Source organism: Acanthopagrus latus, chromosome 6, assembly GCF_904848185.1.
Source record: "Acanthopagrus latus isolate v.2019 chromosome 6, fAcaLat1.1, whole genome shotgun sequence".
In the NCBI taxonomy this organism is placed as follows: Eukaryota; Metazoa; Chordata; class Actinopteri; order Spariformes; family Sparidae; genus Acanthopagrus; species Acanthopagrus latus.
Genome location: NC_051044.1, coordinates 2,159,401 through 2,184,983, shown reverse-complemented (window position 1 = coordinate 2,184,983; position 25,583 = coordinate 2,159,401). Strand labels below are relative to the sequence as shown.

Below are 25,583 nucleotides of genomic sequence, written 5' to 3'. Positions count from 1 at the left end.
TCGAGCTGCTGTTAATGTTCAGTCTTGTCCGTCTTCATTCGTTGGAATTTAAGAATTTAAACCACAAGTTAGAAACAGAAACAGAAACAGATATTGATCCTCTTTACCTGAAATCTGATAACATCTCCAGAAGTCATGTGTTTGTTTCAGCTCCCATGTTGATGACTGTGACGCCCTGTAAGGTCCTAAAACCAGCCTCTGTCTTCATGAGGTCAAACCTGTGGGATCAGATTTGGCTGCATTGATAGAATATAATATCTTTACTGTCATTGTAACAGATACAACAAAATTAAGACAACAGATGTACGGTCCCTGTGCGACAGGAGCAGGAGTCTGCTTCGCATTGCCGGCAGTAAGTCAGACCTGTTCCTGGTGCATGTTGGACTCCGGCAGGGCTGCCCTTTGTCACCGGTTCTGTTCATTATTTTTATGTAATAATTCTATAATAATTTCAAGGCGCAGTCAGGGGCCGGAGGGGGTCCAGTTTGGGAGCCACTGGATTTCATCTCTGCTTTTTGCATACGATGTGGTCTTGTTGGCTCCGTCGAGCCAGGACCTCCAGCATGTCCTGGGGCAGTTTGCAGCCAATTGTGAAGCAACTGGGATGAAAATCATCCAAGTCTGAGGCCATGGTTCTCGACTGGAAAAAGGTGGCTTGTCCCCTCCAGGTTGGGGGAGAGTTCTTGTATCTTGGGGTCTTGTTCACAAGTGAGGGAAGGTTGGAACACAAGATTGGCAGGCGGATCAGTGCAGCAGCTGCAGTAATGCAGTTGTTGTATTGGTCTGTCGTGGTGAAGAGAGAGCTGAGCCGGTCAATCTACGTTCCTACCCTCACCTATGGACATGAACTTTGGCTCGTGACCGAAAGAATAAGATCCTGGATACAAGCGGCCGAAATTAGTTTCCTCCACAGGGTGGCGGTCTCTCCCTTAGAGATACACTCGGCTGGCCTGGGAACGCCTTGGGCTCCTACCAGAAGAGCTGGAGGAAGTGTCCGGGGAGAGGGAAGTCTGGATGTCCCTGCTCAGACAGCTGCCCCCGCAACCCGGCCCTGAATAAGTGGAACAAAATGGATGGATATATGGATTTATTTTTAAAAAATACAACAACAATGTATGTTCAACTACAGTAGTAGTATGGTGTGTGAGCGGACGGGGATGGAGATGGGGAGAGAGTGAGATAATATGATTTGGGCATTCTGATGTTTTGTGTTGTTGTTTTGTTATTTTTTCTTTATTTTATGTTTAGATGTAAACAATTATAATTTACATAGACAATGGTGGGGGACTGCTGGCCGGAGGCCCTGGGCCCCTGCAGGACAGGTCTATACACTTCGTTGTAGATAGTTGAAGCCTATAGATAGAGACTGGCGCTGGTGGTAAGCGTGGCGAGTAGAGACTCAGGTGAGCGCAGGGCGAGGCTGCTGGCTGCAGAGCTGCTGGGCTGCTGGAAGTGGAGCCACTGGTAGCTGGATATGCTGGCAAACACTGAAGGTAGAACACAGAAACATTAGATCTCCTGAAGAAAGCATGAAAACACAAGTAGTCTGACTAGAAGGCGATAAAGCCGGAGCCATGTGTCACGTCTGACTGACCAAATCATCTGGCAGCAGGTAGCGTGAAGACCAGAGGTCATCTGATGATGAGTGGAAAACTCCACCCAGCGTCTCAGTGCATCTCTGCAAGCACAACAGAAAGAAAAACACCAAAAACACACAAATCCACCACAGAACAACGACAGACTGACTGTTGACTCCTCTCCAGTTAGTTAGAACTGAAGAAGCCTCTGAACGTCTTCAGGAAACTGAAACTAGTCCAGTTGTCTACGATTCAGCACTGAGAGTTACTGAGACCTGGATGACTGAGAACCTTCAGCAGAAGTTGGATTTTCTTGTATTTTGTCCTGTATTTAGTTAAATACTGCACACAGACGAGATATTTCAGGTTCAAATTAATAAACTATGTTGAACATGTTCTCAGGAACACTTGATAAACTGTTGTCAGTAAACAGGTTGATTATAAATGTCTGCTCTCTGGTTTTATTCAGGTTTTTACACAGCGTGACGACTCAGAGTCAGAATCTTTATGATTATATTGTAGCTGAGAAAATGACTTTCAGGCTTCCCGTTACTCAAGTGTGTGTGTGCAGAGTGTGAAGGGTGTGATACGTTTTCCGTTATTGGTCAAACAGCTTCTGTGTTTCACACATGAGCGTAAAAAACTTTTCTGTTTTGTTCCAAGACACAAAATTAAAAAGAGAGGAACATTAAACAGAGGTTGTCTGGGACAGAAATGTAAATACATTGATTGCAGATTTTTCACTCATATATTTTCAATATTTTGCTCATTTTCTTCACATTTGAGACACAAATTGTTAGAAATATGTTTGTATGTAAATATTAAGTTCCATGTTAAATCTGAATGGGTTCTCTTTCACATTTAGATTCAACACGTCACTGTTTTTGTTCCCATATAAACATGTATTGCTCTCGGTCAGGTGTGTGCACCTCTGTCAACATACAGAGAAAACACCAAGAAAACAGAGTGCAGTCATCTGCTGTTCATTTGTCCGATATTTAATTAAATACAATGAGAATAATGGGATGAGAATAATAAACTGTGTTGAACATGTTCTCAGGAACACTTGATAAACTGTTGTCAGTAAACAGGTTGATTGTAAATGTCTGCTCTCTGGTTTTATTCAGGTTTTTACACCATGTGACGACTCAGAAATAGAAACTTTATCAATCCATCTATCATTTAGTGTGTGTGCGCGCGCGTGTGTGTGTGCGTGTGTGTGTGCACGTCATTTCCTGTTTTGATAAAGCTGCTGTTTTCCAAGAAACTCGTCCCCTGCAAACACTCCTTCGTGTTTTTCATTATTATAACATATTTACATCCATCAGACTGTAATTTCTCTCCTGAATGCTGCTCAGTGGTTCCAACATGTTCGTGCTCACCGACTGTGTGAAGCTGCGTGTTAACTGAGGGCAGTGTGGTCAGAGAGAAAGTCAAGTTTTGCCCTTTGGGATCCAACTGGTTTACCAACATTTGTGTCTTTGTGTTGAACTGAACTGAGTTTAAACACACAGTATTAACTTCTGCCACGAGGAATCTCTCAATCTAACCGATGAAATAAAGACTTTTAGTTTGACGGTGCTGTGGCGCAGCGAGGGAACCTGGGAGTTCTCACAGATAAAATATGTGGCGATGCTGCTTTAATCACACCGGAAGTGCTGCAACGGCAGTCTGCGAAACCGAAAGTGTTTGAGAAAGAAGTCAGGGCGTCGTCGTTTTCTGCGAGGTTCCGTTATTTTCGCGGCTCCATCAGTGAGGTGAAGTCCTCAGAGGACATCAACAACTATGGAGCTTCTTCCTCTCGTGTGTCTCTGTCTGCTGAGCTGCTCTGGAGACGGTAAGAAAACTGATCATCATCACTGACAGTTTGTCATTTCACTTGATTTCATCTCAACAGGAACAATGTGGAGACAAGCTGGATGTTAATCAGGCTGCTTCCTGCTTTAAGTGCGCACGAGACACCTGCTGAGCGCCCGGTGACGTCACATGCACCCCGATAATCAGCGCACATCGATAGTATTGATCGGATCGATTACAGAAGAGTTACAGCAGAATGATAATGAGTTTTAATTCGAGATGATTTATATTGATGTGTCGTCATCACTGCTGTGTGTGCGTGCATGTTCGTGCATGTGCGCGTGTGCGTGTGCGTCGTCTCCATCCTGCTGCAGACTCTCGCAGGTTTCACAGAAACTCTTGTGATCTTTGGACTCTTTTATCGGTGGTTAAATAAATCGCGTGTGTGTCTGAAGCTCCTGAACAAACTAAAGTAGTTGATCAATACAACAGAGACGTGCACGTGATCATAGAGGGGAAGGGGCTCAACGTCAGAAAAGGGCAGTACGTGCGCGTGCACAGCGCGCGCCATTTTTTTCCAGGCCTTGATAAGACAATATGAGGATTAGTTTAAAATGAGAGAACAAAGTTCTTATAGAAAGCTCACAGCTTAGCTGCCATTTCTACTGTGTCAGCATGAGTTTATTCACATCATCATAATACTGAGGTGACATGCAGTTCAGCTGCAGTCCTTCAGAAGCAATACAACACTGGTTTATTATTAGAAATACAGGCTACACATCTTAAAATGTGACAAAACCAAGAAGTGACCACTGTGACTGTTAGTAGGAACAGAAATGTTTACAACAGCAAAGTCACAGTAAACTCAACATCTGGAGGAAGTTGAAGATTTGTGGCAGATAAACAGCGACACAGACAGCTGTCAGATTATTATTATCTCTCGTTAACAAGCAGTTAACAAGTGCAAATATGTGTGTGTGGTGGAGTTCTGATGAGGCAGCTCTGTGTGTGTGTGTGTGTGTGTGTGTCTCTCTCTCTCACACATTCAACAAGCTTTATTGGCATGACTGTGTTTAACAATACTGCTCTGTGTACTCACAGCAGAGAGAGAATACATAGATAATTATTTCATGGTTCCAGTTCCAACAGCACATTTATTATTTATGTACATTGTCTTAATAATGTTGTAGATTTTCCCTCCAATACCTTTTTCTAGTAATTTCAGAAACAGACCATGATGCCAAATTGAGTGGAATGCTTTCTTGAAATCTACAAAACAAGAGCAGTTTGTGTTTTTGTTGTGGTGGACGTGTTTCTGGATGAGGGTGTGGAGGATGTAGATGTGGTCAGTGCAGATCTGATGTCAGGATTGGGGGCGACACAAAAGAGACTTTTTTTTTTGCCTGTATGCAACCATGCGACCATAAATCACAACTTCGTAGAGGCTCGTCATATCAAAAAGTACTGCACAGGGAATCATTTACTGTGCTGACCTTTCTTGTTTATTTGTCCTAAACAGCCGACAGCGCGTATCACTCCTTAACTATTATATTAATAAATCATAATTTTAAGGGTCTCGGGCATGTGATGTCCACTCATGTTCTTATCTTTTGCCTCCCTCCAACCCTCCCACATCCCCAATTCTTCTCACCATCTTCCTTTTCTCCCAGAGTATGGGGCTACTTTATTCATGATTAATGGATATTATGAAGCTCTAACCAAGTTGTGTAAACTGATCATGTTTTTACAATGCCAGTTAAGCTGATAAACAGTTCTAAACACAGTTCCAAGAGCACAATATGTAAGATACAAGATAATGTAGGAAACTACCCATTCATCTTCATTGTAGTGGAGCAGACCAGAGGTGGAATGTGGAGTCAGAAATATATTTGTCAAACATTATTTGTTCCACCATTTCTTTTTAGATGTGAATCTAAAATGTGAAGAATGTGAAGTCTGAAAATACATTTGTTCAATTTTGAATAATTGTCAGATTGGGGTAAAAAAGGGAAGACTATGGAAGGGGAGGTGGACGCAAATGCAGTTACACAGGAGGCAAGATCAGGGGAACTAAAGGCGAGCTTTTATTTAGAAGCTGTGCACAAAAACCAAAAGCAGACAAACAGGGACGAAAAACAAAGTAGCAAAGCAAAGAGGAGAAAAAGTAACAAAGCAAAAATATAAAGTTCAAATCAAAGTCAAAGTTCAAATCAAACATGGAAAAAAAAGATGCAAAAAAATCCAAAACCTACCAAACAGGAAACAGGAGCAGGCAAAGACAAACCAAGACAAACAATGACCGGACGAGGAGTGAAGGGAAACACACAAACACTGATTACCAAACAGGAACCGGTGAGGAGAGAGAGGAGGGAGGAAACCAGGAGAAAACATGAAGGGAACAAAACAACAGACAGAGGGAGCCAGAGGGGAGAACACAGGAGGAACTTAAAGGACACATAATGGCATGGAAAATCAAAACATGATACACAGACATGATACCAAGACAGGAGAATATAAGACAAACAAAAACATAATCAGAACAAAACACAAAGACATGGCTCTAGAGTCATGACAGTAATTTAGGGTATTTTTATTGGGGAGGACAATTCATGTTTTTCATAGAATGTTTTTCATAACCCCCCCATGGGTCAGTGGTTCTGTGCTGTGGTGTAAAACCAATCTGACTCTTGCTCAGGACGCTGTGCTCACTGAAGTTTTGCAGTCGGCAGTTTAAGATGCTGCAGAATAACTTCTCCAGGTTGCTGCTGACACATATGCCTCTGTAGCTGTTTGATTCATATTTGTCTCCACTTTTAAAGACTGGAGCGATAAGCCCTTGGCTCCAGGTGTCAGGAAATTGTCCAATGTTCAGAATGAGAATGAATAATTTCAACATGGCAGTCTCATTTTATGGCTGCTAAACTGAAGCATTTCATCTGAGATGCCATCAGGGCCACTTGCCTTCCTCGGCTGCAGGGTCTGGATCTTAGCCAGCAGTTCCCCTTCACTTATTTCATGATCTCAAGGATTTTGGTTGTCTTTAATGATTGATTCTAGGATTTCTAGTTTGTTGAGCAGATTATTTTGGGTTGAATCCAGTGTGATTGTTCTGTATAGATTTTCAGAGTGTTTTTATTTTTTCCATATTTCCCCTTTTTGAATAGCCAATTCTTCCTTGTTTGATTTGTTGAATGAACGCCATTTTATGAATAAAACTACAACTTCTCCTGGTGTTATAAAGTGTTTCCACATCTCAGCAGAACTTAAACAATCTCAAAGGCTCGATAACAAAAATGGTTTAATCTCATTAACGATAAGCTTTAAATAAGGTCAGTAAAATATGTCAGTACAAGCTGGACACAACCAAAACTATCATGTTAGAGGAAACAGCTGTTTGAGTTTTTGTTGTGTAAAGTTGTTATCTGACTTTGTTTCCTGATGACTCAGCATGTTAACATACTGAGTAACATGTTTTTATCTTCCAGCTGTCAGAGTGGTCGTGGAAGAAGGCAGTGATGCTGTTTTAAACTGTTGGATCAGCACCAAGGAGGACATCACAAGAAAGACTTTTGACTGGAAGAACGATGGTCAGAAGGAGAAGCAGGAGGTGTTCCTGTATGATGCAGGCAATCATTACAATAACGGCCGTCCAGGTCAAGATGAGCAGTTCAAAGGTCGAGTCTCATTTTTTCAAGATCAACTGCAGAACGGCGACGCCTCCATAAAGATCACAAGAACAAAGATGGCCGACAGCGGGACCTACAGCTGTGATTTTCCACGTCATCCTTGGATACAAACATCCATCATCGAGCTTGTTGTTGGTGAGTGTTTTCATTAAACAGTTAAAGATGTCGCTCATTTACTGCTGCGACTGGTTCCAGAGTCCCAGATGGACTTTTGTTCAGTGGTCAGAATCCACATCTGGCAGGGCCTCGAGCCCACAGAGCTGCAGCCACATCTGGAGAGACGACCTCTGTATCAAACATGCTGATATCAGAGACACACTGCAGATTATGTCTCTCTGTACAATGAAGCTTCAGCCGTCTGTAGGAGATGAAATATGACTTTTACACAGTATTACCTGTCTGTTTCAAAGCAACAACTTCATCACTGTAAAACACTCATCAGGTTCATCAGGTGTGTTGATCTTATTTAAGACTCTGAGAGTTGAGTCAGGAAAGGATCAAACTGAACATCTAGGAGTGTTTTATTTTTGCTTTTATGGATTATTTTTTAAATACAGTAAATAAACCATAATCTGGTCCATCAGGCTGAAATTCTCAGGATCTCTCCTTCAACTTCTCTAAAATGTCTGAACCAAATTTCATGTTGCCAGACAGAAGAGGCTCTGAGATATTTTAGAAAGTGCAGTACAGATTATCTCCAGCAGATGTCCACAGAGTCTCTAAAACTTCTCCAAAGTTACCAAATGATTCTGACATGAACCACTTGAGGATTCATTTTATTCAGTGATGAAAACGAAGACTGTATGTTTATTTCGTGTGTTTAAGAAGATGTAATCTATCAGTGAAGATCTTCTTGTTCTGATTAGAAAGTCTCTCTGATGTACCGCAGTAGCTCAGCTGATAGAGTGTGTGACCCGTATACAGAAACCCTGCAGAGGTCGAGGGTTTGAGTCTGACTAGATTGTTGCTTTGTGTGTTGTCAGCAGCACAGCCAGCTTTAAACAGGGAATCGTTCTGTAGACGGCTCACGTCATCTCTCGCTCTCGAGATCTGTCTGTGCTCTTTGTTTCTGTGGACGCATGCTGATAAAATTCAGGACATAACTGGAATTCTAGTTGATCCAACAGCCAGATGAGTGTGGAGGCTGGAAGATCTGCTGGGATGTCCACTGAACGAGAACAAAGAGAAGCACTGTGACGTTAAAGATGTGTTCGTCCTCTGTCACCTCCCAAGATATGCAGAGGATGTTTGTGATCACACTTTTATAAACTGATCAAATCTTTTCTATTATCCATCACTGTGTGAGGAATTGGAAATGATCATATCGATATTTTTTACATAGATTTCAGCTTTTGGAAATTTTAACACTTTGAAGTTTCTTCACATGAAGTGTGCAGATATGAAGCAGCCGACATAAATCTGTCTGTAGAAAATATTAATCTTCTCTGTATTTATTGAGTTTGGGAAACCCCACAGTTACTGGAGCGTATCATCGCTGTAATGTGCCTTCACATTAGCGGAAATACAGAAAAAATTAGCTAATGTTTTTGTCTTGTTTTGGCTTATGTAGGATTGCACCTGACTCGTGTAATCTGAACATTTCTAATAATTTCAGAGCACCTGAACTGTCCAACAGTCAAAATATATTGAAGAGTGATCGATGTAATAAATTCCAAAATCCACACCATGTTTTTACTGAGCAAATCTTTCTGCTTCAATCCATATTTGTTGCTTTTAGCCTTTCAAAAATTATATTATTACTGTAGGGAAAAAAATATTTGCTCTCTGATTTGTGCACAGACTTGATGGTGTGTTGTAGCAGTAATCTAACAGTGTGAGAAATGACATTCATATAACTGTAATAACAAACAGCAGACGGCTCTCACACTGTTATAGTCTGTCCTGGTGCCACTGCAGACGCTGCCTGTACCTGGCTGCTCAGCAGTGGATATCTCTGCACTACAGTACAAACAGTGCAGATAAAAAGTATTCACCACTTTAATTGTTTTCCCTTGTTGTTACTTTTATAAATGGAATCATGGTCAAAATACAAAATGTGTACAAGTCATTATGTCAGAGTGAAATCAGATTTCTACCAGTCTAAAGAAAATCAGTCCAACAGAGAATATGTGGCTGGACTTGAAATGGGTGTTCACCTGTGATCCTGTGCAACCTGACAGAACTTGAGCAGTTTTGTAAAGAAGAATGGAGTAAAGTTGCAGAGTCCTGATGTCCAGGCCTGATCAGACCGATCATCAGACACACTGAGTGCTGGACTGAGGCCACAGGTGCATCTACTAAATACTGACTGAAGCAATCACTAATGTGACATCATATCTTTTAATTAATTGACATTACTTTGTGGAAATCTGTTCTCACTTTGACAATAAGTAGGTGTTTTTGTTTTTTTATATTTTATGTATATTTGACATGATTCCATCTATAAAACAATATGAAATGAAACTTTCGAAGTGTGAAATCTTTTTACAGACGCCGTAACACGAGCTCTTCTGGGGATTGACTCACTTTTGGAGCCTCAAGTGGCCGTTTGAGGAACTGCAGTGTTGGTGCTTCTGCATAGGCTTCATTTCTCAGTCCTGGATTTTGGCGCTTGTTAGCAACATGTTAGCATGCTAACAAACTGAAGTGATCAGAATAACATGGTGAAAACATTATCGGCTGTCTGCAGCACATCAACACTGTGAGCGTGTTAGCAATATTAGATTGAGATGTAGCCCAGAGCTACTTAGCATGCTAAGCCTCACAGAGCTGTTAGCTTAGCTGAAGACTTTCAGGTTTCTCCAATAATAAATCAGAGAAACATCAGTGAACATAATCCTGTTTAAAAAACATAATTCTGTTTAAAAACATAATTCTTTGTCATGTGAAACTTTAATCTGATGTCCTGAGAAAGTTCAGTGAACATATTTGAAATTAAAGTGAAACAACATGTGTGTTCAGCTGTGGAACAGGATAGTTTGGTGGTTAGTTGTGTCTTTGAATCCAGTCCAACAAGTCAAGATGTGACATGAATAAAACTACAACTTCTCCTGGTGTTATAAAGATGAACAGTTTCCACAGCTGAACACATTTTGTAACATTCAAACACAAACGCTCAATAACAGAAACCTGATTAACTTTACTGTAAGATTAAATATACTTAAAATATGTCAGTACAAGCTGGACACAACCAAAACTATCATGTTAGAGGAAACAGCTGTTTGAGTTTTTGTTGTGTAAAGTTGTTATCTGACTTTGTTTCCTGATGACTCAGCATGTTAACATACTGAGTAACATGTTTTTATCTTCCAGCTGTCAGAGTGGTCGTGGAAGAAGGCAGTGATGCTGTTTTACCCTGTTTGATCAGAACCAAGGAGGACATCTCATATCAGGTCTTTGACTGGAGGAAAGATGGTCAGATGAAGAAGGAGGTCTTCATGTATAATGCAGGCATTCACAGTCAAGATGAGCAGTTCAAAGGTCGAGTCTCATTTTTTCAAGATCAACTGCAGAACGGCAACGCCTCCATAAAGATCACAAGAACAAAGATGGCCGACAGCGGGAACTACAGCTGTGATTTTCCACGTCATCAGCAGAGTCAAACATCCATCATCGAGCTTGTTGTTGGTGAGTGTTTTCATCAAACAGTTAAAGATGTCGCTCATTTACTGCTGCGACTGGTTCCAGAGTCCCAGATGGACTTTTGTTCAGTGGTCAGAATCCACATCTGGCAGGGCCTCGAGCCCACAGAGCTGCAGCCACATCTGGAGAGACGACCTCTGTATCAAACATGCTGATATCAGAGACACACTGCAGATTATGTCTCTCATTTTAAACAGTTTAATACAAAAACCAGGAGCAGCTGATACATGTCCACTACATCACTGTAAAGCAAACACTCTGAGGTTCATCAGGTGTGTTGATCTGATTTAAAGCTCAGAGAGAGTTGAACTGCTAAATGATTCAACAGAGAAACAGTACAAGTTTTTTCTTTTTTGTTTGTTTCATTTCATTTTCTAAATTAAATTAATAAATTATAATCTGGTCCATCAGGCTGAAATTCTCAGGATCTCTCCCTCAACTTGTCTAAAATGTCTGAACCAAATTTTATGTTGCCAGACAGAAGAGGCTCTGAGATATTTTAGAAAGTGCAGTACAGATTATCTCCAGCAGATGTCCACAGAGCTCTCTAAAACTTCTCCAAAGTTACCAAATGATGATAATAAATCCCTTTAAGATGCTGAAAAATGTCCCTCAGTGTTAAAGTGGACGATAAAAAGATGTTGTGAGTGTTTAAATAAAGATTTACATATTTATTATCATTGAATCATGTCTCCTTAAACATATAAATAAAGTTTCTCTGTTATGTGGGTGTCCCGCTGCCACAGGAAGTCCCACAACACTCACTTCCATATATGGTCACACAGGTAATTTAATTGGCTGCTAACTCAGAGTGTTTTCACGGTGCTGACTTCCCATTGGATGACAGCAGCTGTCAATAACACACATGTGGAGCTCGCGGACAGATGCTGTCCTGTGATTGGCTGCTGGAGTTAAAAGACCGTTAGGTTCGTCACTTCAGGTCGTAGAAAGATGCTGATTGGTTGGTTTTGTTCCGGGGCGTTTACTGATTTCAGAGATACTGAACATCATTGGTCAAATCTTTTGTCGATACTTTAAATTGATTAAAATGAAGTTGTTCGGAAAGTTTGACGAGCGGCGCAAAAAATAAACGAGCGACACAATCGACTTTTATTGTGGTGGTTTTAAGTTCCGCTTCCGTTTAACCGAGCTGGATTTAATGGCTGGACTTTTGTCTTTAAAACGAGCCGCTGTTCGTCTATAAATGTCTGTTTTTACACCTATAAATACAGTTTAACTGCGGCTACACAGGCTAGCTAGTAAGTAGCTAACTGTTTACTGCCGTAAAGTGAGACGCTGCTGTTGTAATGTCGTAAATCTTTGTTTCAGGTTCCTGAATGTGTTGATAAAAACGAACCTGTGAGCTTTCAGGTGAGGTGTAATATGTGTGTGTTGACTTCTGACGTCACCATGAAAATATGATGTTTATGTTTTTATTATTTTTTACTGTAAATGTCGGGTCGCGTGCATCCTGCGCACCTTATAACATTAAAAGACAGAACAGGTGAAAACATCCCAGGTGAGTCCTGATTGTGATGACGTCACTCTCCACCTCTCATGAGCTGAACCTCTGAGTGTCATTCTGCTGTGTTACACATCTGGAGACAACAAAATCTCTTCACTTTGTGTCAATGTTAAAGATTTACACTAAAAACTAACTTTTTGTTATATTTATAGTGACACTGAGTGGAAAATGTAAATATTGTGCTTTGATCATCTCATTGACAAAAACACATTCACAGTTATACACATACTCAATATTCCAGTTTATCAGGTAACACAGATACAAACTAACAAGTCTCATTAAAAGCTCAGTATTAATCTTCATGAAGGTTGTTCAACCTGTTGAGAGATGTTGATTCAGTCTCATTGTCAGTCTGCAGACTAGTTTGAGTTTCTTTTAAACTGCATGTCTGTGAAGTGTGTTGAGATACTGAGAAGTGTTTCTTATATTTATCCACCCTCATTTGAAACTGCAAGAATATGTAAACATGCACCAGTTTAATGTGTCACAACCTTCTGTTGGCTATCAAACAGAATTTCAATAAAACATCCATTTCCATTGAGACAGCTTAATTAAAATATTTCTTACAAACACAATTGAGACCCATTGATACATCAGGTGTAAATACTTTTTTTAAATTATTGTTCATCAACATTAGCAGGAATTCACCATATATGTGAATCTGCCATGATAGGAGTCAGAAGGTGGAGGAAGCTAAAAATGATTGAAATAGTGCTGATTATGTTAATGAGGCTGATATTGTGCTTTTTGTTTGTCTGTCTTCCTCTTTGCACATCATGTTAATATACAAGCAGAGTGTGGAATGAGAAAATATCCCACATTACATTATAATTGTCCTTTCATACCTTTTATTTGTTCTCAGGTGCAGCTCCAAAGCCATCCATCACTACACTTGATGTAACAAATCACTGGTCTCTGCTGCAGTGTGAAGCTCATGGTGATCCACTTCCTACATTAGAGTGGAAGGACAGTGATAACAACACTCTTCCTGCTGATACACCTCAGATCTCAGACAGAGGAGGTCGATCATACATCACTGTCAACGTTACTGTGACCAAGACTGGCCGCTATCGCTGTGTAGCTACACAGGAGACACTCAGCCATCAGATTGCTGCTGAGACCTCTGTACTCATGTATGGTAAGTGGTATTTCAATATTCAAATTATTTCGATAATCTGTGTGTTTTAAAAATTTTAATGAGTTTAGACTGAACACACAGGTCATCGGCTCAAAATCTGTTGATGGTGAAAATGTTTCAAACTGAAGAAACTCTGAGACTTAAAAACAGAAAATAAAGATAAATGTGTTCTGGATGTGAATAAGAAGAAGTTGATGTTTGTGCTGCTGAAACATTCACTGTAAAAACTCTGCAGCTGTTAAATCAACTGGAATTAAATCAACTTTTGTGTTCAGTCTGAATTCACCTTTCAGGATCATTTACATCATTAATTATTGTCTGTATGTTGGATATGACGACGTGCAGCTGTGATGATACATGACAACAATCTGAACACAGACACTTGATTCATGAGTTCATTTAGTTGATTAATCAGAGAAACTTTGAGTCCTGAAACACATCTGAGCTCCGTCTCCTGGAGTCACACTGGAGCTGCTTCTGGTTCTGATGTCACAGGATCTTCATCACTGAATCTTTTTGTCAGTGACATAAAAGAATGATGTTGGTACCGGGCTCAGGTCCACTGAGGAGCTCAGACTGAAAGTGGTCCTGAACTCTGAGCCTCCTTTTCTGTCAAGTTTGTGGCTCCTTTCCAGTTGAGAGGCAGTTTCCACAAACGAGGCCTGTAGTGAAGCTCCACAGCTGCCTCTTCTGCTGCTGACTGTTTAAATCCTTCACACCGACTGTCTGTGAGTTCACACCTGGACAAGTTCAATGTACAGACATGTGGTGACTGAACAAAGATTTCTGCATCCACACACTAAAATGAATCACAGCACACAAAGTGAGTCTCACACACAGCTGAGCTGGTTGTTCAGCACATAATAACTAGGAGGTGTAACTGTGGAGGAACTGATGGACCCGACTGACAGAACTGGATCAGAACAGACAAACAGAATATGAGCTGCTGAGTGAGTAGAAGAGGAAACAGAAGATAATCTGACAGGACGCTGATCTGAAGTGATGAGTTATGATGAGAGATAATAACAACATGAGTCATTAAACATCATCACAGGTTTTAACTCACTCTGACTAAATATTCATCAAACGTTACATTCCTGCATCCAGAAAGACAAAAACAGAACAACAGCTGCTGAACCTTCACACAGTGTTACAGCTCAGTTTAACGTCACTTTATCACTTATTTCTTGTCCGTCAGTCTGCAGCTGTTGTAGTTGTTTGATTTGATGTTTGATGATGAATGTAAATGATAAAAACATGAAACAAAGCTGCAGTTTTTTAATAAATAATAAACGATGAGGCTCTTCTTCCTGTTTGAGCTGCTGTCGAATACAACAGAAGAATTCTAACAGATGTGATGATCAGTTTTCTGCTCCGGCAGCTGGAGACTGTCGATCAAATACACTCAGCGGACACTTTATTAGGTTCACCTGTACAATCTGTTAACCAGATCAGATTCAATACATCTTTATTTACACTGAGTAAATTAACCAGACAAAGAAAATTCAGTGTAACGTCCAACCAGAGGTGTAAAAAGCAGCGAGGAGCAGATTGTGCACATTCAGTTTGTATCAAAGTAACTAGTAACTATATCTGTGTGATTAATGTAGTGGAGTAAAAAGTACAGTATTACCTTTAGAAATGCAGTGAAGTAGAAGTTTAGAGTACAATTATCAGCTCAGTAATGGAGTATTTGTACCCGCGTGTCTCTAAATGTTTGTTAATCTGAGTTGTTGTCAGAGACTCAAACAAAAAGCTTTTAAACACTTAATGTTTCATATTTTAAAACACAGTATTTCTCCGACTTTAGTGTCATAAATAATATATCAGACGACAAATCTCATGTGACGTCATTTCAGGATTATATTTTTAGTGAGTCGTGATCTCTTTTTTTTTGTTAAATCAACTTAAAGCTTTTTAACCTTAAACCAGTTTGGATGGTTGACTGTATGAAATCTAGACGAAGCCTCCAGGTGTGAAAGTGACTCCAGTGCTGAAGAGTCTTAAACCTGCGTTCTTTCTAACGGCCAGCAGGGGGCGACTCCACTGGTTTCAAGAAGAAGTCTAATCAAGTGACAAGCAAAGTAATTTTCTCATAAGCTTACGTACGTAAGCTTATGAGAAAATGACTTTGCTTGTCACTTGATTTCTTCCCTCAGTAAACAGTCTCCTGATGAGTTCATGCTCTCAGTCTCTAGTTTCAAGTCTTCTTCATCACAACATGATGTTCATTTACTGAATTATTCTCCTGTTGGCAGTAAAACAGACCAGAAAGCAGGTGTGTGTGTGTGTGTGTGATTTAGGGGGCGTGGCTTCCTCTGTGATTAACAAGTCAGATCCAATCAGGAGCTCCTCCTCAGCTCCGCCCCCTCTCATCCAAATATGGTCACTTCTGGCTCCCAAAGGAAACAAGATTTTTTTTTTATTTGACAGCTGTGATGTCAAACTGGAGGCTTCAAACCAGCAGCTTTTATTGTTATATTGAGCTTTTTTCTGTTTGTCTTCAACACTCTTTGATCCTCATTGTGATCCAGGAGAATATTTTTAATCACATTAACTTTCTTAAGATATTTATTATGTTTCCAGGTGCAGCTTCAAAGCCGTCTGTCACAACTATTAAAACAGATGGTGTGATGGTTCTCCAGTGTGAAGTTCTTGGTGCTTCTCCAAAACCCAAAGTCCAGTGGAAGGACAGTTCTGGAAACATCCTTCCTGTTAAAGATCTGAAGGAAACAGAAAGAGGAGACAGCTACGACATCGTCCTCCAAACTACTTTGACCAAGACGGACAACTTCCGCTGTGTCGTCACTCAGGAAGAAATCAACCATCAGATTTATGCTGAGATTGATGCAAACAGTGGTGAGATTTTAATATTTCAGTGATTTAAACTCTGTATTTTCTGTTAACTCAGGTTGTCTCTTCTTTATTTGATTCTGTCTGAACATCTGAAACAATGAAGTGTGACAAATATCCAAACACAGAATAAATCCTGCAGCAGTCCGACACTTCTTCATGACTCTGAACATAAAGGCTGTGGAGCTGCAGTTTTTACTGGACCATGTAAACTTGTAATTATAAGCGTTGTGTTGCAGTGAAGGTCCAACATGACAAACAGCTTCCTGGTACTTTATTCATGAACTGCAGCAGAGTCGGTTCATTACAAGATGAGTTTTAACTTTAAAATCCAGCGTTGAAGTTTTGAGTTGCAGTGAAACTCAGATGAGAACAACAGATGAAGTGTAACACTGTGGTTTATAAATGTGAGCAGGAGTCTTCCTCCTCTGTCTGAGCCTGAAACCAGGAGTGAAGAAATGTTCACCACCTCCAACATTTACTCATGTTGGACTTGTGATGTAGAATCAGAGTCATGACACAGTTTGTCCACTAGAGGGCAGCATCAGGCTCATTTTACACTGTTAAAAAGTCCCTCTCATTACAAACAGGCACATTTTATATTAATCACATCTAAAGGATCCTGATCAGGTTTTAAAACTGTTTCAGACTGAGTGAAAAATTCCGTCTTCTGCTGAGACTCGACTTCAATAATCTACAGACTGTGTTGATGTGCTGCCATCAGGGCCCAATAACTGTGGACCCGACCAGCACCAAGAAGCTGACAGTGATTTTAATCTCCATGTTTGTGGACAGTAGTCAGTGGTGGAAGAAGTACTGGGATACTTTACTGAAGTGACAGAAGCAGAAACACAAAGTAAAAATACTCTGTTACAAGTAAAAGTCCACTTGAGTAAAAGTGTAAAAGTGTCAGTAAAAGTGTTGTGAAGAAGTTTTATATTTTCTCAGATGATCCTGTGTTTTTACTGTCAGATCAAAGTGATGAATGGAACTAAGTCCATTTGTTTCTTCACTGCTGGGACCAGAACCAGAAGCAGCCTCTGAGCTGTGGAGCCCAGCAGGAGGAAACTGGACCTGAGATCAGAGCTAACATCACTGTTCCTGCTCACATTCATCCCAGTGGAGTTTTCATGTGGAACAAGTTCAGACTTCAGGAGCAGACTCACCTTTAGTGGTTCTGTGTGGGCTGTGAGGTCCAGTCTGCTGCTGATCATCTGACCTCAACTTCTGACTCTCACATCCACTTTTATCTGTTTCAGGGTCCAACACTGGAGTGATTGTTGTTGTTACACTTGTCATCACCCTGCTAGTTGTTGGTCTTCTTCTGTTTGTGCTTCTCAAGAAAGGTTTCATCACACTCAATTGTAAGAAGTTCAAAGGTTTTTTTTAAAATCACCATATTAATGATAAACATCACAACTCATTCTTTACATGTATCTCATGTTCAGAGTCTTGACAGATGTTTTATTCTCTCTGACATTAATCATTCTGTGTGTATTTACACTCAGAGGAGGATCAAGTTTGTGATTTTCTTGAGTATAACTTTGTTTTGTTTCCTGCTGATCCAGGTTCAAGACCAAACAGAGCCAACGGACCAACAGGCGCCGATCAGAATACCGCAATGATTCATTCAGCACCAGTTTGAGTCTCAGATGATGCTGAATGACAGTGAGAACATCTTGTCTGGTCACTTATTTCAGTTTGAGGAGTAAAACCTGGTTTTAACATTAAACTGAGTCTCAGGTTCAGGTGAGGATTGGTGTTGTGTTGCAGCAGATAGTTGTGATGGTAGAACAGAAGGTTGTTTGTGTGACGATGTGCATGTAGCTCATTCTGCTGTCATCACTATGTTACCACGGCAACAATCTCTCCCTGAACTGTCCTCATGTCCTGAAGCTCATCCAGATCATAGACAGTGAGATCTTACAGTTAATACATTTATATAAAAATAAATACACATAATCAGTCCTCGTCTTTATCTCACAGCACTCAGTCACAAATAGTGTCCAAGTCAAGTGTCGGACTCAGAATCCTGTCAGAGTAAAAAGACGTCAGTCGCTCTGACACGTTTGTCTGATGGCTGAACAACATCTGAACCGACTCACTTCCTGAAACCAACAAACCAACATTCACATCCACTTCAAGTAGTGACTGACCAACACAGGAAGTCTGCAGGGTTTGAACTTTTCTCTCAAGCTGGATTTTAATTCTTCACACAACTTCTTCTTTCACGTCTCTGTTCAACAGAGTTCAACTGACAGTAAAGATCGTCTGAACGTAGTCGTTGACTCTGTTATTAATGTTGTTGAGGACAAAGACGAGCTCTTTCTCTCTGTTCTATGTTGCTTTTATTCTTTTATTTTTATACTCTGATGATCTGAAGCGTCTCTAGCAGCTGGTCAGTTAATCACACGTCGCTGGTTCGATCCCCGGCTCCTCCCGTCCACATGTCCAAGTGTCCTTGAGCAACAGGCTGAAGCCCAAACTGCTCCTGATGGTCAGACCAGCACCTTGCATGGTAGCTGACTGCCATCGGTGAGTGAGTGAGTGAGTGAGTGAGTGAGTGAGTGAGTGAGTGAGTGAATGGATGAATGAGGGCAGCAGTGATGTATAAATGCGTCTATTTACCAAATATTATCAGACTGCTTGTAGAGCTTAAAGCTCCTGACTGAGCTCCACATGTGCTTTAAAACCATCAGACTTCACTGAACTGAAGCTGCTGTTAACACTGTCAGTCACTGTCAATATAATGTGACTTTATATTGTAGATTTGTGTTGTTGGCATTATTTGGGTCGAGCCTGTGTTGGTTCTTGTTTCTGTTTGAAGGTGCTCAGCAGTCTGTCAGGTCCAGTTCCACACTGATGGTTCTGTTGTTCACTGATGATGCTCTTGTCGTGTTTCAGGTCATTTCAGGCAGCGCTTCATCATTTCTGTACAAACGTTTGAATAAAACATGAAAACTGTCAAACTGTGTGTTGTGACTGTTTCTGATGTTTCTGTCTTCAAACTGGGATCAAAGAAATAAAAGTGATTTTATTTTCTGGTCTGATTCTGAGATGATGTGTATTTTACAGACATTAAAACAGTTTGAATGAAACAATATTTCAGATACGTCAGATTTAAAACAAAGCTTCTAACAAACAGACAGTTTACTGCACTGACAACTTTAATTGAGATTAAAGATGAATATTAATTAAACAAACATTGTTTTAATCCTGACACAATAAACTGTAGAAATATGAGCTCCTAAAGTCTCATAAGAAGATATTTTCATCTTGTACAATTTCCGATCATCTTATTACATTAATAAGTTTTATCAGTGACTTTTGTCATCTCTCTTTATTTCCTGTCTTCTAGACAATAAAAGCATCACATATCTGGAAATACTTCATTCTTAACAGATCCTTTACATGTTAACACTTATTTTCTTGATACATAATATGTAAAATTAATATTAGACAACAATACACTCTAAAATTATTTTATTGTTTCCTCGTTAAACAGTTATGATATTTGAATCACTGCTTTAGAAAGAGAAGTGATGAGTATGGAATGATTCTAGATGAGGTCACTGACACCAGTTATTCACTTGTGTGAACCAGATTTAAATCATCTTCCAGGATGTTTCCAGGCTCCTTGTGTCAGTGGAGAGATGCAACAATGATCCTGCACTTGAAGCAGGATGGTGTAGTTCATGTTGACCTTTAACCTCTGAGCATCAGAGCAGACTCAGCTTTTATTCTCTGATTTGATCTCTGAGATATTTTAGACTGAATGACATGATGATAATACATATACAGTAACTTTTGTTCCCAGGCAGATAAACTTAATATTTTCTTCCTCACAGCTACAGTCAGATGTCAGTGTGGAGAGAAAGTACAGCTCAGGGTGAGAAAACTTCTCTGTTCTGGGACTGGGACTTTATTTTACTCGTTTTACTTACTTGTTTATTCACTTGTGTAAATAAGTTTGTATTATCACCTCATTAATATCATAAATATGAACATTCTGAGCTTGAATCTCTTTAAAACAGTGCTTTTATTGTGAAGGGCTGGCGGAAGTGTGTCTGGTTGCAGTTCGCGGCAGTGTTCCTGACGAACAGGCGGCTCAGGGATGCAGCAGTCTTTAGATGAACCTCAGTGACGTCACGGTGCTGCTAAAGTGATGGTTAACGTCCAGATGACGTCATCCGCCATGAAGCTGCTTCCTGTCGCGTGCCTCTGTCTCCTGGCCTGCTGTGAAGACACGTTTGCTGATGAAAACGGTAAGAAAACTGCTGACTCACCGATGTTTGCTGTGTGACAGGTGACAGGTCGCATGTGTCCTGATAACAGATCAATAATCGATCGATCGATCGATCAGCTGGTGTGATTTTAACGGCAGCCTCCCTCTGATCAATAACAGTCTGATGTATTGATCACATGTCGGCCTGTTTCCGAGAAGAACTTCTTCATCTCAGAACATCAGAGAACTTTAGACATGATGTTCGTCATCATCAGGGTGTGTCCGCCATGTTTACACTGTGTGATGCTGCGGACAGCTGCTGCAGGACTTATATTATATTATATTATATTATATTATATTATATTATATTATATTATATTATATTATATCATATTATGCTATTGTAATATAATACTGCAGAGGTCCATCCTCTTACTTAATGTATAATCTATCTATCTATCTGTTATTTATTCATGTTTACATGTGAACAGAAATATTCCTGCAGTTCAGTACATGATGAACTGTGTGTGTGTGTGTGTGTGTGTGTGTGTGTGTGTGTGTGTGTGTGTGTGTCTGCTCTCTGAGTGAAGTTCAGAGGTTTGTTGTCTTTTTACCTGCTAGACTCAGAAATCAATATGAAGTGAACAGTTTTACTTTTAGTTTTGTGTGTGTGTGTTTTCCTCGTCACTCTCTGGTTTCCTGTTTCTTCTTCTGTGTAGAATAGAACAGAATAGAATCTGTCTCTCTTATTGTTGTCACAGGTACAGTGAAATTTAAAGTCATTGTATGAACTCAGTATGAACACACATCTACAGACATGCAGACTTTGTGTCATTGCATTGATCCATTTCACATCATGTTTTGTAGCACTGAGGTTGGTTCTTGCATTTGGATAAAAACTGTGTTTGAGTCTGTTTGTCCTCGTGTTAATTGATCTGTACCGTCTGTCTGAAGGCGTCAGTTCAAACAGGGAGTAACAGGATGGTCGCTGTCCTTTATAATGTTCTGGGCTTTTCTGAGACAACAGGAACTGTGTAGTTCTTCCCGTGTGTGCAGAGGGCAGCCGACGATCTTCTGGTTGGTGTTGATGACCCTCTGCAGCACTTTCCTCTGAGCCGCTGTGCAGCTGCTGTACCATCATGCAGTATGTTAGTACGCTCTCAATGGAGGCTCGGTAAAAGGACACCAGCAGTCTTTGTGTGATGTTACTCCTCCTGAGTATTCTCAGGAAGTCTCTGCTGGGCCTTTTTCAGCAGCTCAGAGGTTTTCACCTTCCAGGATAGGCTCTCCTCTCCTGCCGCCCTCTCCACACAGTCCCTGCTGATGATCAATGGTGGGATCTCTGTTTTCTTTCTCCTGTAGTCTGTGATGAGTTCTTTGGTCTCTGAGGAGATGAGGAGCAGGTTGTTGGTCCTGCACCATGTTGACAGCCGCTCCACCTCCTCTCTGTAGGCAGACTGGTTCCCCCCACCAGAGATGAGCCCCACCACTGTGGCGTCATCTGCAAACTTCACCATGGTGTTGCTGTGATGGACAGGGGAGCAGTCGGGGCTGCAGACGGACTCAGCACACAGTCCTGGGGAGAGCCGGTTCTGAGGCTCAGGGCCGTGGATGTGTGGTGGTCCAGTCTGACCCTCTGTCTGCCATCACACAGGAAGCTATTGATCCACATGCAGGTGATGTGTGGAAGCCCCAGGTCCCCCAGTTTGACCACTAGCTTGTGAGAGAGGATGGTGTTGAATCCAGAGCTAAAATCCACAAACAGCATCTGCACAGAGCTCCCCTGCTGCTCCAGGTGTGGTAGTGCAGTAAGGAGTTCTGTGGCTGTGGTGAAGGCTGTAGGCAGAGCTGCTGTGATCTGACTACAGACCAGTTTTACAAAGAAGTTGGCACTGGTCAGTGTTGGTTGAGGACAGAGACGTGGGTTTAATGACAGTGGCTCTGAAGTTTATGTACAGATATGCAGTCTGCAGAGAACAATGTGCTTCACAAAGTCAGAAAACTAGCGAAGCTTCCACACGTCTGTCTCAACATAACGACTCTGCAGGTCAACATGTTGAATTTGTCTTTATGTTCCAGGTCCAGTGGTGGTGAAAGAAGGCAGCGATGTTGTTTTACGCTGTTCCATCGACATCAACGTGGAGTCAAAGCTGTTCGACTGGAAGAAAGACGGTCAGAAGGAGGTGTCTCATTTTAAAGACGAGCTGAAACACGGCAACGCCTCCATAAAGATCAGGAACACAAAGGTGGCTGACAGCGGAGACTACAGCTGTGATTTTCCACGTCTGCAGCCGAGAAAACGCTTCAACATCAAGCTTGTTGTTGGTGAGTGAGTTCATGAAAAGCTTAAAGAAGACTGAAGAGTCCCAGATGGACTTTTGTTAAATCGCTCAGATTATTATTTCTGTCTGATAATATTTAAAAAACTGTCTAACATGTGTTTGTTTTGCCTTTCAGATCAAGTCTTAACCTCTTGGGGTTCATTTTGATTTTGTGCGTCTCTGCCTCTTAATATTTACTCATTTTAAACAGTTTAATACAAAAACCAGGAGCAGCTGATACACGTCCACTACATCACTGTAAAGCAAACACTCTGAGGTTCATCAGGTGTGTTGATCTGATTTAAAGCTCAGAGAGAGTTGAACTGCTAAATGATTCAACAGAGAAAAAGTCAAAGTTTTAATAGTTTTGTTTGTTTCATTTCATTTTTTTGAATTAAATTAATAAGTTATAATCTGGTCCATCAGGCTGAAATTCTCAGGATCTCTCCCTCAACTTGTCTAAAATATCTGAACCAAATTGTATGTTGCCAGACAGAAGAGGCTCTGAGATATTTTAGAAAGTGCAGTACAGATTATCTCCAGCAGATGTCCACAGAGCTCTCTAAAACTTCTCCAAAGTTACCAAATGATGATAATAAATCCCTTTAAGATGCTGAAAAATGTCCCCCAGTGTTAAAGTGGACGATAAAAAGATATTGTGAGTGTTTAAATAAAGATTTACATATTTATTATCATTGAATCATGTCTCCTTAAACATATAAATAAAGTTTCTCTGTTATGTGGGTGTCCCGCTGCCACAGGAAGTCCCACAACACTCACTTCCATATATGGTCACACAGGTAATTTAATTGGCTTCTAACTCAGAGTGTTTTCACGGTGCTGACTTCCCATTGGATGACAGCAGCTGTCAATAACACACATGTGGAGCTCGCGTACAGATGCTGTCCTGTGATTGGCTGCTGGAGTTAAAAGACCGTTAGGTTCGTCACTTCAGGTCGTAGAAAGATGCTGATTGGTTGGTTTTGTTCCGGGGCGTTTACTGATTTCAGAGATACTGAACATCATTGGTCAAATCTTTTGTCGATACTTTAAATTGATTAAAATGAAGTTGTTCGGAAAGTTTGACGAGCGGCGCTAAAAATAAACGACCGACACAATCGACTTTTATTGTGGTGGTTTTAAGTTCTGCTTCCGTTTAACCGAGCTGGATTTAATGGCTGGACTTTTGTCTTTAAAACGAGCCGCTGTTCGTCTATAAATGTCTGTTTTTACACCTATAAATACAGTTTAACTGCGGCTACACAGGCTAGCTAGTAAGTAGCTAACTGTTTACTGCCGTAAAGTGAGACGCTGCTGTTGTTATGTCGTAAATCTTTATTTTCGGTTCCTGAATGTGTTGATAAAAACGAACCTGTGAGCTTTCAGGTGAGGTGTAATATGTGTGTGTTGACTTCTGACGTCAACATGAAAATATGATGTTTATGTTTTTATTATTTTTTACTGTAAATATCGGGTCGCGTGCATCCTGCGCACCTTATAACATTAAAAGACAGAACAGGTGAAAACATCCCAGGTGAGTCCTGATTGTGATGACGTCACTCTCCACCTCTCATCAGCTCCACAGGCCTCAGTATCATTCAACACACTAACATCTGTTGAGCTGAACCTCTGAGTGTCATTCTGCTGTGTTACACATCTGGAGACAACAACATCTGTTCAGTTTGTGTAGATAAAAACTAAACAGTCTGATTAAAGAAACCAGTAATTAATGTTAATGAAGGTTTTAATGATCAGATTCAGTTTAACCTGTTTAGAGATGTTGATTCAGAATTATTGTCAGTCTGCAGACTGTAGTTTGTGTTTCTTAAACTGCATGTCTGTGAAGTGTGTTGAGATACTGAGAGGTGTTTCTAATATTCTGTCCACCCTCATTTGAAAAAAATTAAACTACAAGAATATATAAAACACAGCACTTTAATCTTTCACAGGTTTAGGTGTGTACACCTTTGAAGATTCAGTCTTTTATTTTTGTAATTCTTCCTTGTTAAATTAAACAGAAATGTACTTTATATGTGCTTCTGCCATGATATGAGTCAGAATCTGTCTCATGTTGGAGGAAGTAAAAATGTTCGAAATATCACATATAATATAATTACTTCCCATGGCTGATACTAATAAGACAACCAATAATGTCACCCTTTTGTATTTTAGAAATCAGTTATTAACCTGTAGTTTATGCACAGCAGAGGGTCAAAGACTTTAAACTTGTTTTTTCCCCTCCTCTCTTAGCTCTTGTAGAAAATGTTTAGCCAATTTCAATTTTGTTGTTTTCCTATATAAGCTATAAAAAAAAATCCTCACTAGTGCCGACATATTTGATGCTGTCGTCTTCACTGTTATCTGATAATTTATCAGGCTGATACATGTTGTGCATCACTATTATATTGTGTGATATTATGTTCACAGGTGCAGCTCCAAAGCCGTCAGTCACAATACTTGATCAAACAAAGGACTGGTCTCTGCTGCAGTGTGAAGCTCATGGTGATCCACTTCCTACAGTCGAGTGGAAGGACAGTGATAACAAAACTCTTCCTGCTGATGCACCTCAGATCTCAGACAGAGGAGGTCGATCATACATCACTGTCAAGACCACGGTGACCAAGACCGACAACTACAGCTGTGTAGCTACACAGGAGAAGTTCAGCCATCAGATTGCGGCTGCGATCTATGTGCACTTGGCAGGTCAGTGGTATTTAAATATTAAATATTTTAATGATCCGTGTGTTTAAAAACTTCAGTGAGTTCAGACTGAACACACAGGTCATCAGCTCAAAGTCTGTTGATGTTGAAAATGTTTC

The 25,583-nt window shown here is 40.5% G+C and overlaps 1 protein-coding gene and 1 long non-coding RNA gene across 2 annotated transcripts in view; one reads left to right on the top strand and one right to left on the bottom strand.

The window, feature by feature from the left end:
- The window catches only part of LOC119021758 (hemicentin-2-like), a 76,561-nt gene that overhangs the window by 21,936 nt on the left and 29,042 nt on the right, over positions 1-25,583 (top strand). Inside the window, exons 4-7 of the mRNA XM_037102257.1 lie at positions 6,860-7,195; positions 13,090-13,365; positions 15,952-16,221; positions 17,017-17,022. Of these exons, the coding sequence (XP_036958152.1) occupies positions 6,860-7,195; positions 13,090-13,365; positions 15,952-16,221; positions 17,017-17,022 (888 nt within the window). The remainder of the gene's footprint in view (positions 1-6,859; positions 7,196-13,089; positions 13,366-15,951; positions 16,222-17,016; positions 17,023-25,583) is intronic.
- On the bottom strand, positions 13,747-17,578 carry LOC119021765. Its single transcript, XR_005075744.1, has 2 exons — positions 17,385-17,578; positions 13,747-14,105 (listed from the first exon to the last, which is right to left on the bottom strand). It is a non-coding gene; the product is annotated as an uncharacterized LOC119021765 (long non-coding RNA).